At 35.4% G+C, this 18008-nt stretch overlaps 1 protein-coding gene across 1 annotated transcript in view; it reads left to right on the top strand.

Moving 5' to 3' along the window:
* The window catches only part of LOC149076543 (uncharacterized), a 374649-nt gene that overhangs the window by 240251 nt on the left and 116390 nt on the right, over nt 1-18008 (top strand). The window contains exons 2-3 of the mRNA XM_089244125.1: nt 12113-12247; nt 13020-13079. Coding sequence (XP_089100251.1) covers nt 12113-12247; nt 13020-13079 — 195 coding nt within the window. The remainder of the gene's footprint in view (nt 1-12112; nt 12248-13019; nt 13080-18008) is intronic.

Here is an 18008-nt window from a genome sequence, read left to right as displayed (position 1 = left end):
CTTGTTTTTAAAAAAAATCATTGATTAAATCACAGAATTTAAATTTTGTTTTTCTTTACATAACTTCAATGCTATTGAAGCAAAACTAACCTGGTATGGTGAGCATATAATTGATATGTTGGTGAAGGCCGCGATTAAAAGAGCTATAGAAGATATTTGGTAACTATAGACGCGAACCTAATTCTTAGATACAGTGCAGAAAGAACGTTGTTCTATTTCTAGATTTTGGGCATGGAAAAAATCGCATAGAAAATATAAGGAGCTAAACTTAGCACTTAGCTTAAGTGCACTAAGTATTTTCAATATCTTGCAATGTGGCACTAGGGTTCCCCTGATTAAAAAACAGAGGAATAATTTTTTGTATAAAGTCTCGAATTCTATGCCCTAATTGCTGATTAAAAATAATAATAGATGTTGTACTAGCATAAATATCATTGGACTTTTGACTTTACTTTTGGTATTAAAATTTTGAGTTCGCTTATTTTCTTACCAAAACTCATTAAATATGTGAAAGAATAAAAAAGTTTAAACTATTAAGCAACATCATGCAAGTTGAAAATATATTCACCAATTGTACACAATAAACAATATTGTCAATAGAATTTGTTTTATTATACATAATACCCTAGTGTAATTGCTGAATTGGATAAATATGAAAAAATTCCAAATGAGTCTGGTATGTGCGATGAATATAGTCGGACCACGATAAAATGATAACGAATTTTACGATCCTACCTCTAAATAAGGATACATGTATGAATTATCACGTATATCATATACTTCGAATTATCATGTTTACCAACGACGAAACACTTGGGTATTATGCATGATTGCGGGTAAAAGTGATAATTTTTTCCGGAAATTTCATATAGGCCTACCCTATTTGGATTTTACGATTCAACTCAATTCGAGTTCCCCCCCCCCCCCATGTGAACATCAAATGCATAAATTTACTCTAATCTTATTTTAGCTCAACTTATTTCGGGAGCTTGATTCAAAAAATCATCTCTTACATTCTTATTATCTTTCGGTGTAAGCTCTCTGGGTGCTAAAAACTACACAGTACATTCTTCGTCGACATGTACACCATCACAACGTATGTTGACACTTTAAAGTCATAAAAACCGACCTCTCCAAGGGAATATCATCCAAACCAAACTTCATCCAACGGTTCGGAGACTAAACACACACCAAACTCGCCAAAAACTTTTATCTACCGCTATAATATTGAGTCCCCTCGCGGGACTTAAATCACGATTAAGTGGCTTTCCCCCACCTAAACGCGGAAAGAGGGGTTTGGGAGGGAAAATATACCTTATAAGGCGATACAGTGTATATGTGAAGGGCGAAATACATGGTCATGGGTATAGGAAAGAATGATAAGGTCCGGGAAGAGTACCTAGGAAAAAAAGAGTAGAATTGGTCGTGAATCCGTTTCATGGTACCCCTCTCCTCTAGTACGCAATTTGTCTTACTTTTCTTGGGTGAGTATGCCTGTACTCTCCTGTATCTGGGGCGTACGCTTTGAAATGGCTTATTCCCCGGCGAATATATATGCGATTATGGAAACATTCCTTCCCCCCCCCCCCTCCATACTCATCCATCTATTGTTTTGTAAGACAATTACCAACCTTCGAGGAGGGACGATGCTCATATAGTCCCTCGTGTCACAAAATACGCCCGGAAAACTCTGAATTGAATCCCATACATGAAAGGAGAAAATATTTCAGGAATTCTCTGTTTTTGTGAATTTATAATTTCTTCTTCTCCGTTGAAATTAGTGTGTTTTGACTCACGCGCATTTAAATAGAAAATTAATAGCGTTTCGCGGGACCCGGGGTTTTCCCGGTCATTTTCCAATCCAGTTGCCTTCATCTTCTACCTCGTTCATGAATATTAAATGGGACTGGGATAAATTGTATTGTGCGTCCGAGCTTGAAGCATTGCCGTGCCCCCTCTAATTTTTTTCTTCTCCCCCCTTTATCATTCTTAATGTGTTTTGTCGACTCGAATAGAATGAAAAGTTTAAAAATTCCTTTTAAAAATTCGTCTTTTTTTTTTATTATTATTTTCGTATGTTTGAGTTTCCTGTTTTTCTTTTTATAAAAGTTTGTTATAATTTCGCGGATATTGATTTGAATTAATTAGAATGGAATATAACATTATCGATTAGATTTAGTTTTCTACGTGTAGTTTGAAACTTGTAGTACAGAAATTTCGCCTAGATAAGGTTCATTGAAGGCTTGAAAAATTTATAAACATGTACACATATTCTGTATCTGTTGTAAATATTTAAGTTACCCGCCATTGATAAGAAAATCCGCCCTTGTATAATGATTTATGATCCATGACTTTTTCGATTATTTCACCACTATCTGAAGACTAGCTTAAAAAGAGCCATGTCCGAATAAAAGAGCAATTTCTATTCGGAGAACATCATTGGTTGAGCTTGCAACCACTTCAGTCGATCTTGATTTCGTACTAAACCACTTCATGTACAAGCTTTCAGCGACGAATCTGAATAATCTCTATTTGAAGAATTGGCGATAAATCTGGTAACCTTATCCTAAACTAACCGCAAGTTAGAAAAAGGAAGATTGGGAAAGAGAAAAAAATATATATAAGGAAAAGGTACAATAGATAATGTAGATAAAAGAGTTTTTTTAGAGAGTCCTCTTTTCACCCTCATCCCACGTGTTCTCTTCCACTCTTACATGTATGTAGTAGAAAGACATGCATTATATATGTAAAAAAAGTCATTAACAAGCGTATATAGAAAGAAAGGATGGAAAGAAAAAGCAACTTCAGTTAAAATGGTTACTATAAAGACTCGCGTGGTGAAGAGAGAGTAAAGAAAACACAGAGAGTTTGTTTGAATTTATTCCACGGATGTGGACATAATATTACTCCCGTGATCGTCAAGGGGTTAGTATATTTAAATGATTATAAATTGTCTAATTGGGCTGATAGGAAAAGTATAGACTGCTTGTTTATTGATTACTAACTGATTTGATGAGGTTTTTGATAATGAAAATCAGTGAATGACTATTGTGTAATAAAGTTGTCATAAAGTGTCTTCATAATATTTGCTATTAAGTTCAGTTAAGACCATACTACACAGGTGGTTACAACCGCACTACACCCATATTACGTATATCTTTACCCGAATCTTACCCGAATTCAGCAATAAATATCTTACAAGGATTTCGCGTGCAAAGATTTATCTGACGATAATGTGTTTCCATCCCATTCAACAATATTTATGCCTCTCTTATCTTTTAACGGGAAATTTCGATTTTCCTTCTAGTGGAAATCCTAATTCGAGATTTCGTTGTCAAAAAGTTTTTGTTTTTTCCTATCATCTCGGTTCGAGAAATTTCGGATTTTTATTAGCCCTTTTGGTGAAATGATGATTGTTTGTGTGAAAACACAGACACACACACGCAGTCTGAAACCTCTTCCTCCCTCACACTTTAGAGGAGGCTCATTCTGTTAATTAGAGGGGAAACGCTCGTAATTATGGTTCCCTTAAATTGTTGTCCCGTTAACCAACGGGAATAACTCTTGCTGGAGATTCTGAATCGTGTTTTACGAGGAGGCAGCAGGCTCGATTTCAACCCTCCCCTCGCCCTCTACCCCACGAGCAGTTTCCACTTTCATGTTCCGAACACTCTGGGAACAATTGCAATCCTTCACTTTCGATGGCATTAAAGCAATCCTAGGAGAAATGATTCGGAGGGTGGGAGGGTTCAACCCAAAATACTAATGGCTTTTACAGCTTTTGCCTTCCACCCCTCACCATTCTATCTAGTGATGGATGTAGTAGTTTCTGCCAAGGAGCGGAACGGGAGGGGGGGGGTGATAGAGAGAGAGAGAGAGAAACAAATGGTTTCTGAATACTCATGGGTTTAGTTTCGTTTTCACAAATTGCGTTAATGTGCTCTTGTCACTATTGCTTCTGGTGAGAAATTGAACCTTCTAAACGTGATATTTGGGGGGGGGGGTCCTACAATAGTTATTATTACCCCGGGTTAATATCGTCATGGGATATTCCTAACTCATATATACATACACGCTTAAACTTTAAACATGCGAGTGTATGTTTCGAGAATTCGATGTGTGATTCTCAAGAACAGCGATGATTATGCCGTTGGAAATACATCACTGGTTTAAATTTGGCGATGTAATTTTAATAAAAATGCGATATCCATGACATAAATTCTTATGGAAAACTTTACACTCAAGATTAATATGAAAAATCGTAATTTAAATTTCGTACAAATTGAGATAATTGGTATTAATTTGAATACTTAGTATGCATTCTAGGAGAAATTTCAAGGGGGGGGGGGATATTTAATTCACCTTGCCACATTTTACGGGCGAACCCTTGGTCCCGGAAGTACTCTTCCAATTAGAAAAATTATCCAAATAACGTGTAGAACTCAGATACGTCATTCATGTTACAAGGGGTTTTATAGTTATTAGAATTTAAAAAAATATTATTTTTTATACGGACACACGGTCTTCAAAAGTCCAATTAGAAATTTGTCACCTTGTCTGTTCTGAGGGGGAAAAACATACGTTTTTAAGTGCAATATTCACTGAGATGTTTGAGTTCAAAAAGGGGAGAAAAGTTGGGGGGGGGGGAAACACAGCATAAATGAGAGGAAGAATCGTTGTCCGTTAGTTTTTCGCACAGTTTTAGACACTCAACGTCTTTTAAATAGAAGAACATGGTGGGGGGGGGGAATCCATGTATTTTTTATGTTCTATTTGAATATTTTTGGTCATAGAACTTATGCTGTGGTATCAATTTACCATCTTCGTCAACTACATCGTAATTCTAACCAGGTTCAACTTTATTAGAAGAATGGATGGGGATATACAAAATAGAATCTCTCTTGACCAGCTCTTCTTAATAACGGATCGTTTCCTGTATAGGCTCGTTTCATATTTAACAAGATGATGTAATTGTGTTACAGTATGTGTCAAACTTTTAATACTTACTTGTGGACCTGTGAGATTGAGTGAAAATTTCATTTCACGGCCTGGCACTAATGAGAGAAAGAATTTGCGGATCCTCGCAAAAAAAAAAAAGAAAAATAGTAAGGAAATCTCTTAAAAAACCCTTCAGACGCGTCATATTTCATATTTATACTCTAACATGCGAGAAACGTCGTTGAGCTGGGACCCCCTGTTGCCAACTATCGAATAATACAAACTGAACAATCTGTTATAATTCTGCAAGTAAAATGAGTTATTGGTATGGAACCGGTCAAAATGAAAATTGTTTGGTTTGGTGCCATATATTGTTCATTTTCATTGCACACGTGTAAATTTCATACTCCAAAATACTGGTTTAAATAATTTTATACTTGCCTCAGAGAGAGAGAGAGAGAGAGAGAATTTCAGCTATTATTTTATTCTATTTTAAATTATGTTACATACTATTGAATAAAAAAATATTTTATACTTTTTAGTGTGTCAAATATATTTAAATAAATATACAGTAGTTGAAACAAACTGGCGATAGGATATTTTTTGGTATGCGTGTTTTTCTATTTTTTCTAGAACTATCTCACTTATTTGCTCAATCGCCACTCCTATGATCACTGATTTGGTCACTTAATGGCTCATATGAATAAGCAAATCACTGAGCAAGTGAGCACAAAAGTAGTGCATTAGCAAGTTAGTGAGCAAATGAACAAACCAGTGAACATAAAAGTGAGTGAAGGAGCATTGTTGGTGGAGCAAGTGAGCGTAGGAGTGAGCGAATGAGCATGACAGTGAGCAAGTGACAACAGAAGTAGTGAATGAGCAAGCTGGTGAGCAAGACAGCATAGGAGTGAGTTAAAAACGGGAGTGAGAAAAAAATACAAGAAATACATTTTATATACTTAAAATTCGGAAATTGCTAATGAAGCCCTCGGGCTGTCGTCCGATTTGTCAAAAATTACCTTCCAAAGAAACTTAAACATGACGGCAATCAGACTGACGGCTCTGATTCTTCACTGCGCCTGATGAGTGAGAATGGAAAGAAAGGCTGGCAGAGAGACAACAAGAATTTATTTTTTTTTCAACTGAGACTAGGCGGGGGTCTCGTTGCTGCGACGAGCCGTGACAGATGTGTGTGAATAGCCCCTAATAATGGCAAAAAATTACTCGAGAGCTGTGTATCTTTCAAAAGCGTACACAGTGAGAGTGACTTGAGTCGTTTTTGTTTGAAAAAAATTACCGTAATTGATAGCAAAAACATCAATTTCACCACCCTTCGAGATTATAAAAATTGTTATATCATCTCGCGTCGGTTATGGCTACATATTTTCTTTTTTTTATGTCATCAAGGCAATTTATTACATCCATTCCTCGGGGATACAATGACTGCTTCCAATTGTCGGACCCCCTTAAAAGGAAAATATAAAAAGAAGTAAAGAGACTATCAGGTGATACACGGAGAAGATATCGAAGATGTACAACAGTACACGTGTGTGTGTGCTCGCATGGGTAGGGAGGCCAGGAAAAAATAACATGTCGGTGTCACGTTTCGGCTTTTACCTCATTCCGCAGTTACCGCCTTCCTTCCCGCTTCGGAACGAACACCTACGAAATTTCCCATTTCCCGACAGCAAATAGCGCTGCAACGTTTCCTTTATAGCGTCACTCGCTCAAACGGTGACGTCGCATTTGTTACACGCGACGTCTCGAATAAAAGAGACACTCGCATTACCGTTATACACTAGCGAGAGACCGACGAACATCGATACACATACACATTTATTGAAGATAGCGGATAGAATAAGAGAGACGCCGTAGGCTGTTTATCAGAGTTATAGCTATAATCAATATACGATAAAATGTGAGACCAAGTAGCTAAGAGATAGATACATGAACCTATTGTTGAGCAGCACTATTGCTAATGTCTGTTCCGAGTTCTGGATGCGTAAGGAAACACACTACTTGCGTAGCAGATGAACCATTCGGATTTGGCTTTACGGGTTTACAAAATATATAACCCAGTTATATTTTTATGTATCAATTTTGTTACATAAATTCTTCTCTGTTTTCATTCATTATTTGAACATAGCTAATCAAACATACGTAACCGATGAACTGGATGAACAAGGCTCATTTTTTGCTTTGCTATCCTTAAAATTACACAAACATATCCTACTCATTTATTATATCCGATTTGAATGACAGATAACAGCACATCCTCATCACATAATATGCAGGATGAAGACGACACACAAATATAGGTACATAAAATGAGCTGACAGGTTTCTCAGACAATTCCGATATAGTAACATTATAAGCAGTAATTGACTTCCTCGTCGACGGTCTGGGCATTTGCCGACGCACCTCCATAATTTTATCCATAATTAAAAAAAAAAAGGATAGATATGTTCGCCAACTGACAAAATGACCATAATCGGGCGGGGAGATGAGTGGTAATGTTTTTGTTCTTCAAGTCAAACTAAAAATACAGCACCGTAGATTCTCACAGAGGTAATCACGAACTATCACTATTTTCTGCTTTTGTTTTGCTTCTCGTTCTGAATAAGTTTCTGAAGATCACAGTTTGTGCAAAACAAGTTTGACACACTAAAGGGGCAATGCAAAGTTCTCGTGTATTTTTTATAATCTTACACTCTCCAAAGAATCATACACTTCACTGAATAAAACGTTTACTGTGTATTGATTTCTTGCTGTTCTCTTCCACCTTCCGTTCCATGATAAGTTTAATGTTATACCCCGTTTAATCCGTTTCCCAGATGGTCGAGATTCTATCATGTTGCTCTAGGATCAGCACAATGTCTGTCAAATGTGGAAAAAAGTTGGCAGTGATAGGAAGAACACGAAACAAGCGCAACTTTGACAACATAAATACGTTAAAGACCCACACATGCACTCAGAACGCACATTCTGTAATACATCGATTTGTTAGAAATTCCGCAAAGGAATGCACGCGAGTTGAGTGTACGCTTGAGTAGTTATAGGGTCAGTACGATACAATAACGTGCTCTAAAGTCCAAGAGAATTCAAATATTCAGCAATCCTCGCAAGATATGAATCCAAAAGAAACTGTATTGAAGTTCAGGGCAGACCATTAAAATCTTTTTTGATCTGATTAAAAAAAGATTGCAATTGCCAGTTATAAATTACCCATCTTTTCCTTATCTAGGTCCTAGGTCCTTGGAAAGCGCAGATTCATCCATACATTTCGTAATACCTTAGCGTTTCACGTATACAACCGAAAAATTTGGGAATCAAAAGTATGAAAAACTGGTATCGACATCTTTCCTGTTTATTATATTAATTTATTTCTATCAATATTAAGCGAAGAACTTCATTACTTTAAATGTGATTTTTGCACAGCAATCAAATATTGATAGAAAATCTGTTATGATTCGTGTATAGTTGTTGTAAAATAGAATGAATACCGAGAAGGCAGGGTTGGACCTAGGAATTTTGTGTTTCAGTGCAGTGCATACACAGTTTTTCTTCCTAGACCCCTGGCCTGGTCATAACCTTATTATTTTTTGAAGAAAAGAAGAAATGTTTCTCTTATTTACCAGAAAATCAGAGTCAAGAGCTGTTAACAGCTTTGTTTGGAGGTCGGCCAAAAGCCCTGAACTGTTTGTCTTCGTGTTTGTTACCTAAAGCGTAAAACGCACATTTCCCATTTGGCGTATCTGTAAATTTATGTGAGTTCAAGGTATTGCTTTGTGAAGCAGTTAAAGTCAAACTGAAACGCATTTCAATCCTGTTTTACGATGGATATGACCGCACTCTTCGCACCTGTCTAGGTCTGGACCTGCGAGAAAGTATACCAACCTGCATAGTAAAACCCAAGATACTCCATCCTGACCGATAGTAATATCCTACCAAAGATTCATGGACACAAAACTTTTGTGATTTACATTTACAACTTACGAATGTATCAAAAGTAAAATATTTCACATAGAAATCGAAGCTGCGTGAAGCCTAAAAAATCATAAGAACTTAAATCTGAATATATTCGATGCTTTCTTTATCGTTTGAATTTTTTTTTTCTCGGGGAGTGATAAGGGAAAAAAATCGTACAATGAATTCGTAGACGAACTATTTATTTCAAACCTGGACTCTAGAAATCACCGGACTTCAACCACCTATGGCCGACGTCAGTATTGAATCTCACCCACACACCATCACGTTTCATAGCACAATGGAGAAATGGTTCCTTTCTCCCTCTTATTCCATCTTTCTCTCTTTTTTTAATCCAAAGAAAAATATAAAATAAGAAAAAGAATCTAGAAATCGCTGGTCAGGGATTTTGAGGGCAGAAAAAAAAAGGGACGGAAAAAATTTTATTGTCGGGAATATTTTCGGTCCCCGATTTCGGATTTTTAGTGCTTTTGTCGTCTTTTATTCTCGAGAAAATCCAGGGCGATTTCTGCCATATTCCTATCCCACACAAAATAATAATAATAAGAAGAAAAAAAAGAAGATCCTACCCTTCTGGGAGACGTGTTTCTGGGCAGGCGTAAATGGGTAGCCTTCGAGGCTCGTAACTATATAGAATGGAAAAGAGAAATTCTCTCAGGAAAGTATACAGAGAGAGAGAGAGAGCAGGAACCCTCTCGAAATTTATAGGCGCCTGGTGAGAACTTGCTATTACCCAATCTTTGCCAAAGCAATAAGCCCATTATCTCCCCGGAGGTCTATGAAAATGCAAGCTTCGGAGCTGGAGAGAAATATGGCGGTCGGCGGCCGAGGCCATCACTTCCATTGGAAAAGGGGGCAGTATATGGTGAGATATGTTCGGATGAGGAGGTTCTGAAACAGTGCTTCAGAGCATTAAAACCTCCCTGTTCTGCTGTAACTTAATTAGGAAATGCTGGGTCTTAACGAACGCGCTGATGCATTGTTCTTGTTCGTGTCGTCCGTTACTTTGAGATGTTGGTTAGCCGTGAAACTTCCATCGAGATCAAAGTAGTTGCAGCTTCTTTTCAGAGAAATCATCGACAAGTAAATTTTACTTTGATTCCCCTAATAAGTAGTTTTTGAGTAAAGAAGCATTTTTACGAGAACTACATTTGGAATTTAGACATTAGTGTTCGTTTCTGCATTCATTAGAGAAATGCATTTCGCAATGCCCGAAAATATTCTCGGCCAACCCCAAAAAATTTCAGTACTTGAATCTGTATCCTATTACTTATACTGTGTTTTGAAGGGTTTGGTTCACGATCTTGACTTCCTATACTTTCTGATGGGAAAAATTCATGGTCTTCAAGGAACATTTCCAAATTTTCTATTCAATTTCTCCACTTAAATTTTTTTCTTAAATTCTGGAGATATTTTATACAATTCAACGTGAGCTTTCGGGACTTAAATTCTTGGGTTTTTTCCCCTCGATATTATAATACAGTAAAACTTCATCACCGTCCGGACCAGGGCTGTGACGGATAACCAAATAGATGGATAATAGAAATATCTTAATATATATGATTTCACTGCGGGCTCGGGACGAAAATAAAAATAAAATCCTTTAAAAGTGAATAACACATACATATTGTATTTAATTTTACAAAACGATCAATATAAACCTCAATAATGTACAGAAATGTATTGTAATACTATAGACCTAGGTTACAGTACTTTAAATAACCTGTCACCTCCTTCTGTGTCTTTGCGACTCGAGCTTTATGTGCGGCGACGCTCCATATCTTACGCAGAAATATGATCTGCGTTGCACATTTGGCTCCTCTTGCATTTCTAACCAATCGATGCACTTTGATAACATTGCTTCTGCTTCTGCGTGGCTGTAGAATTTTGGTTAAGAATTGATCCTTCATCATCATCAATTTCGTCTTCAATAGATGGTTCTATTAAAGATGGTCTCTATTTTCACACTAAAAACAATTTTATCATCGTTCGAAATTTCAAAGCGTCCATCTATTCTGTCGCATTCCAACAAAAACGAAACACTCATTTGAGCACACAGGCAACTCTGTGATCACTGTAACACAATAGAGACTGGTTAGTGATGGGTTAGTGGCGCACCAGATCAAGTTCAACTCCTCTGTCGCCGGCGATTAGTCACTTCCGCCATCATACAGTACACTTCCAGCTTTATACAGGAGGGTGTTAAAGTAATCCGTGGACAAATTTAAAGGTGTCTGTTTGTTGATACGTATTTTTTAGACGATGACGGATAACAGAAACTGATGGTTAAACGAGTGACAGTTAATGGAAGTTTTAGTGTAATAATATTTATTTGCATATAGGCCATTGACCCGTAACAAAGAACGACAACACCTTTTATGCATCATAATTGTTCAAAAACAGAAAAAGAGAAAGAGAAAATATATTAAATATCAATTTCAATTAAAAATAAATAGGTGCTATTTAAAAAATTGTGTGTATGCAATTTGAAGTTTCTATTGAATGAGTTAGTATTTATTGATTCTATTAACTCATCTTCAGTATAATTAGTAAATTTACAGTGTAGCAAAATATATTAATCACAATAAACGTGAGGAAAAGAACAATGAAATAGGATATGTACAATAATTATCATTGAGTCCAGAGTTGAAAAATGCACGGATTTCATCTAATTTATTATGGAATCTAATTTCACCACTTTTTTTTCGAATATTAACAGCATGCAACTTTTTTAAGAATAACTAAAAATATCCCATATTTGATGCCAGGAAATTGCTTGAAAATATATTTCAATACGAAATGCCTTCATTAATGCATGCAACACCGCAGTGGCAAGAGACATACAAAGTTTCAAGGTATTTGAACAATTAGTGTTTGAAGAAAATGTTCGTTATCTGACGAAAAAAAACATAGTTCTGAGGAAAGAGCATTTTAATGGAACACAGCATAAATAATTCTTGCCAGTACCTTATAAAATGTATTGGAAATACTTTTGGCACATATAGCAAAAAAAAAAAAAAATTCGAACGCAATTAGAAGTTCAAAGCAGTCAAATATTCAAAAATTGAAGAATGTGTGTTTTGGCAAATTTTTCTGCGCATTAACTCCCTTTTAATACTCACTTTATTTCTCTATTCATTTTTCAGATTGTAATTGATATTTATTTTATTCTGAATTTTCATTGTAGGATGGTAGTAGAGGACACCTTGAGAGTCTCGCAACGCGGTACGCAGAAGAGCTTCGAACTCACTACAGAGACGTCCTTGCAAGGTTAGAAGAGATACGGAAACGTCGAGTTGCGATCGATTTTCCACCGTTTACTGTAAGTTCAGTTTCGATTATTTCGAACAATATAAGTTATTTATATATATTCTATTCAAAACCATCTACTACAGATTAGAATTTATTTTCTTGAAAATTTTCTAACTCTATTCGAATAACATTTCTCTTTCTCTAGCTTTTCGTGGGCTTATTGGTACTATTCTACTATTCTAGATGTTTACGCGCATTTACGACCCCGAGCTCTAATTTACTCTGTCGTGACGTGTCGTGTTTAGTGGCCATTCCTGCATACGGGGCCCATGTCCCCACTATCTTCTATTATGTAATTAACGTTAGATGCGGACATCCGGGATCATAAATATGTTAACGGAACCTCCATAGAATGATGCAGATTGGCCCATTCTTAATACAGTGATGTCGACCTCTGAAAGTAACCCGTAATTTCGATGCATACACATTCTCAGCGCCTAACACAGAAAAACATCACGCTTTTTTGTTTTGCAAAATTCCCAGAAACACACTCCACTCGCTGTTCATTTGTTACACTAATTCATCTCAGGCCTTCCTGAGATGAAATATAATAAAAAACCAACAAAAAGCCAAATTATTCCTGCATTTTCTTTTCTGGACCATTAACACATAGAATACTTTCCCCCATAATTCTTCCTAATCAAACTACTTGGTTGATACATACGTTTACAGTTTCCAGTAACAAATCCTGATGTATATACATTGATGATGCCTTCTCGTGTTTGTTTTTTGCTGTTTTGGTTTTAGCTTCAATATATAGCTCAATTCACTTTTATTTGTAGCCGCAGATAGACGAATTATCAACTAAATCCAACAAGAACTTCAAGCCAGGAAAATATTCGGTAAGTAAGTATACAATCGTTGTAATTGTGTAACGTGCCTATGTATCGAAATGCATACGTACGTAGAGATTTTTTTTTTTTTTTGTGGAATTTCAGAATTCTAGTAAATATTTTATTTTATTTACAAAAGCCTCAGAAGACACGGAATACAATTACACTGGAAATATGCACCATATTTTACCATTTTTTCATCTTTTCCTTTTTTTCACAGTTAAATTTTTTTTTTTACTATGCCTAACTGTTTATCTTATCACTCGTGTGTGACCCGCGGTAAGGAAAGGCAAACTTTTTAGATTCAGATAGTGTGCATCAGGAAGGCCCACCACAGTGCATCCATTATTAGGAAACCTAACAATATTGTGTGCGTCTGATATTATGTAGTATGAGGAGGTACTGGCTGTCTGTGTTACATATTTCTGATTGCATTCCTTTTCACTTGATTTACGAACAGATGCATATAAAAGAAGAAAGTATCCACGAAGGTATCTTAACTAATCCATACTGATGTAATAAACAAATCTGCACGTTAATATCCCTTATAGTTGATGAGGGGTTGGATCAAAACAACTTCCTGGGGTTGGTATATAATTCAAAAATTTTGTCTATTCTATCTATTTTTATTCAAAAATTATTATCACAGGCAGTTCAATAAAAGGTGACAAAAAATGCTCCGAGTGAAATCAATTATAACACAATCTATAAACCCAGAATTGTATAGTACAGACTATATATTTTACAAAAAGACTAAAATGTTTAACTGATCCTGATGAACACCTTATATTTCATGAATATATTGAAGTGAAAAAATCAGAAAATTATCGAATGTCTCAATGAGGTTTTTTAGAGTTGTGAAACTAACTGCGAACTGATTGCTTGTTGTGGTGAGAACAGTTCAAAAAATTAAACGTACGAATTTTATGAAGATATTATATTTTCTTCTATTTACCGTACTCCCCCGCATTAACCGACTTGCCGGGAAACGGCGAGGGGAACTAGCATTCCAGGAATATTCTTTTTTTTTTAGCATGCCAGGAAATCCGATTCACTGATTCCGAATAATTCTTGAACATCTTGATTAGAAGTTGAATGAATGGTTGTTTTAAACCTTGTTTTTTCTCTTCATTCTAGGATTATTTCCGTTTTACGAACTACTTTCAGATAGTTCTAAGTTTATGTTTGCTTTCGACGCCACAAATGCACGACATTCATGAGAAATGAGGGATACGCTAAGGCTATTCGTTAGCGTAGGTTAAGTAAATTAAATGAAAATATAAGTAGGCTGCGAACTATTTTCGTAATCCTTGATCTTGACAAAATTGGTAAATTGGATTGAGCAGAGCGGAAAATAGAAGAAAATGCGCTGCAAACATGATAGTGTAATACAGAAGTGAAAGTTTTATTTCTTCAACGTCTAAACATGCAGAAAATTGTGTAGAATACAGTATCTGTATTTCGTATTGAAGGCTGATGATACTAATATAAATAAGTAAATGCGCAATTTCCATTATTGTTATCAAATTCTTGTACGCTACAGTGGAAAAACCATTATTTCATTCTGATTAGCTTATTTATTCAGTATTCAATAAAATTGTGTATCAGTCATTTTATGTCTTACTCAGCACATGCTTTTTCCGGCATGCTGCGAGAAAATTAAAAAAGGACTCCAGAACTCAAAAAGCTGAGGTATCACCCGATTTTTACTGCCCATCAGCTGATGCGGGAAAACACGGTACAATTTCAACATGTTATGATCATTATTTCAGCGATTTCAATTTCGTATGATCAGTAAAAATATCGAATTAAATTCATCTTCTACCTGAGCGATTTCCGAAGGATTTGAAGTGAAGCGCCGGCGAGATATTCAAATGATAAAAATTGATTGAAAATATAAATGAGAGCAATAATTCTCAACCACCAAGCTTTGGCACTTTCAGGATGCTTCAAAAATTTCTAGAGATCAGGAGCATACACACAATAATTTCTACTTTTGATATTAAAAATTTCAATCTCATTCCCGAAAGGAAAACATTTGGGGAAATCCTTACTCTACTACAATACATTGAAATGAAAATTACTAAATATTCCACCACTTTGAGATTTCATCCGAAATCCAAAATACACATTCAAAAATTTGGAGAGAGAAAAAAAAATCAATAAATATTTAAGAACTTTACTTTTAGGTTTTTGAATTTACATTTTTAGGAAACGAATATTATTCCTTTCGGAGGATCTGCACTTATTTATTCGCATTCGTAACGACTAAAAATGAAAATAAAACAAATATTTAAATCTTAAAAAAAAATCACACTCACACTTTCGTCGATAACGAAAGCATACGATCGATCACTAAAAATAATGAAATATTCATCGAATTATCGACCGGCGTAACACTATCGACTAAAAAAGAAGAAATAAAAAGAAAAAATACCCACATCGATCCAAACAATTATTGTGGTTCGAGTCCAAACTTTTTACGAACATATTTCATTTGAATCCTCTCAATCCTTTAGAAATGATCATATTCCGTGACTGCATGTGTCAAACCGAACAAAATATATGTAGTATACATAAAAAAAATCTCGACGGAAATATATATTTGCATGAATTTCGATATAAATTTTAAATGAACCGAAAGTTTCAGTTTTTTTTTCTTATTTTCCTTCTTATCCCTCGGTTAGACTTGTTACATATTCATCGTCAATCCATAAAGAGCAAAGTTACATTTTCTCTTCTTCTCATATATTTCTTTGTTTCTTATTCTAATACTTTTTGACGTTAGGCTTTGAAAAAGAATGTAATAAATGTTTGAATATTTGACTAGGTGAGATATGTAACGATGAGGAAAGGATTTCAGTTTTGGAAAACCTCATTATACAGAAAAGACGTCTTATATTTTTTTTCACCTCTTAATTTCGCTTTTACTCCTTTCAATCATCGATATTTTCTCGAAACATCTGTATTATTATTATTATGATCATCATCAAAGAAAATGGATGAATTAAGATTCTCCTTCTTTGAAGTGATTATTCTTCAAACAAAATTTTTTTTTTCCTCTCACGTGTTTCCAATTATTATAAGGGAAAAAGATATGAAAAATAAATGAGTTCGAACAAGGAATTATGTTTAGTAGATATGGAAGCAAAATGTTCGATTAAAGCTGCTAATGATCTATCTACGTTCTTTAGAAAGAACTGTCAAAAAACTGTATTCGCCGGATGTCGTCTTCGAACTGCAATCACGATAGTTCTCTCAGCTTTATTTTTAATTAAGATTTTAAATTAAATTGAGCTTTTTGGAATTTTCGAATCGCTTCTGAGTATACGTTATGTATGAAACAAAAGGGAAGCCTAACCAGATTTTTCGAAACGTATTTTATACATTGATTGCACTTGTGATGGCACGCACGCACACACACAAACACATACTTGTTTAAAAAGTCTCTTATAAAGGTTGAAGGAAGGTATCTTGCACGAGTAAAGATAGACAATGATATCAGCAATACATTTTATCACGTATGAAGAAAATAGAGCGCGGTAGCCCCAGGTCGATACAGGGCCGTCATTTCAACTTTTTCCGGAGGGGGGGGGGGTGCAAAGCACATGTATTCAATGTATGTATATATATATTTGTATATATATATATATATATATATATATATACCATTTTTAGTGTATTTTCAAAAGCCAGGGCCTGCCGCCCCCCTAAATGACGAGCCTAGGTCGATATGACACTCGCTTAAAGTACCAAAGGATCTTTAGAGATGTCATAAATTCGATGCCGGATTCGTCCTTGTCAGAAAATTTTCCTGACGCGGGGGGCACAACAGAAACGACATGACAAAAGAAAAATATTGCTACCGCAGGGACTTCCACACCGAGGGGTTAGCGCACCAACCTTTCTGGTAGTATTAAAAAAAAGTTGTCGTTCAGAAAATAGCTGTGGTGTGACAAAAATTATCTAATGAAGAAAATACGCAGCGTTTGTATATGCAGGGTTCAAAATATGACTAATTGATGAACTACCACTCATTATAAACTAATGACAATATGTATTTATTTAATAATCTCACACAACAGGCACAAACCCAGTTATAGTGGGGGAAGCAAAATAAAAGATGAACAGCAAAAAGCTGAACTCATGAAATTGAAATTCCCCTTGAAAATATAAACAGGACGAGTAGCATTTTGCAATACAGAAAGAGCAATGAATAAAATACAAATAAATGACACTTTCTGTAAAAACGGGGGGGGGGGGGGGAGCCAGTATACCTGAAGTCTTGATACTGTTGTTAAATATTGTGTGGACGGTGAGCAACCAATTCTTTTTGAAACAAGTTTTCATACATTATGTTAATTTTGTACCATTTCGTGAATTCAATGTTTTTTACTGTACTTAATCTATTTCTGAGTTTAAATTTTGAACACATGTAGTTCGCTTGTTCTCTTTCAATAAATAATTTATCTTTCACGAATAATCTACTTCAGTTATATAACATGAATTCTCATGCAGAAAAAAAAATTGCACAGCAATATCTATTCAAATAAGTTTATTGTGTAATGAATATTTTCTAAACCGGTGGTAAAAAATTCCATTCCTTACATGATGCTGTAATGCTACAAGTGATGTTTTTGCCAGTATATTTCTTCAGTTAATTTGTCGTATGTAAATCTATATATATTATAACGTAATCCCTATTCGTTCTAATAAACGCAATCACTTTATTTTTTAATTGTAATTTATTTACTAAATTTTCAAATACAGTAAATCCTCTCTTTTGCGGTCACTGGTGGTACAAGAGAAATCGTCCTTAAAAGACGGGTGACCGTTAATCAGGGGTTTGCAATGCATAATTTTATTATACAAGGGGAAATTATTGTTAAGTCGTAAAAGAAAGGGGATGACTGCGTCTGGGGGAGGGGGGGGGGGGAG

The sequence above is a fragment of the Pholcus phalangioides genome, unplaced genomic scaffold (assembly GCF_987345545.1).
Source record: "Pholcus phalangioides strain wild (caught in Gottingen) unplaced genomic scaffold, Ppha-v1.0 ptg000015l_1, whole genome shotgun sequence".
NCBI lineage: Eukaryota > Metazoa > Arthropoda > Arachnida > Araneae > Pholcidae > Pholcus > Pholcus phalangioides.
Note: the sequence above shows the minus strand (reverse complement) of the source record. Positions and strands in the feature narration are given on the sequence as shown.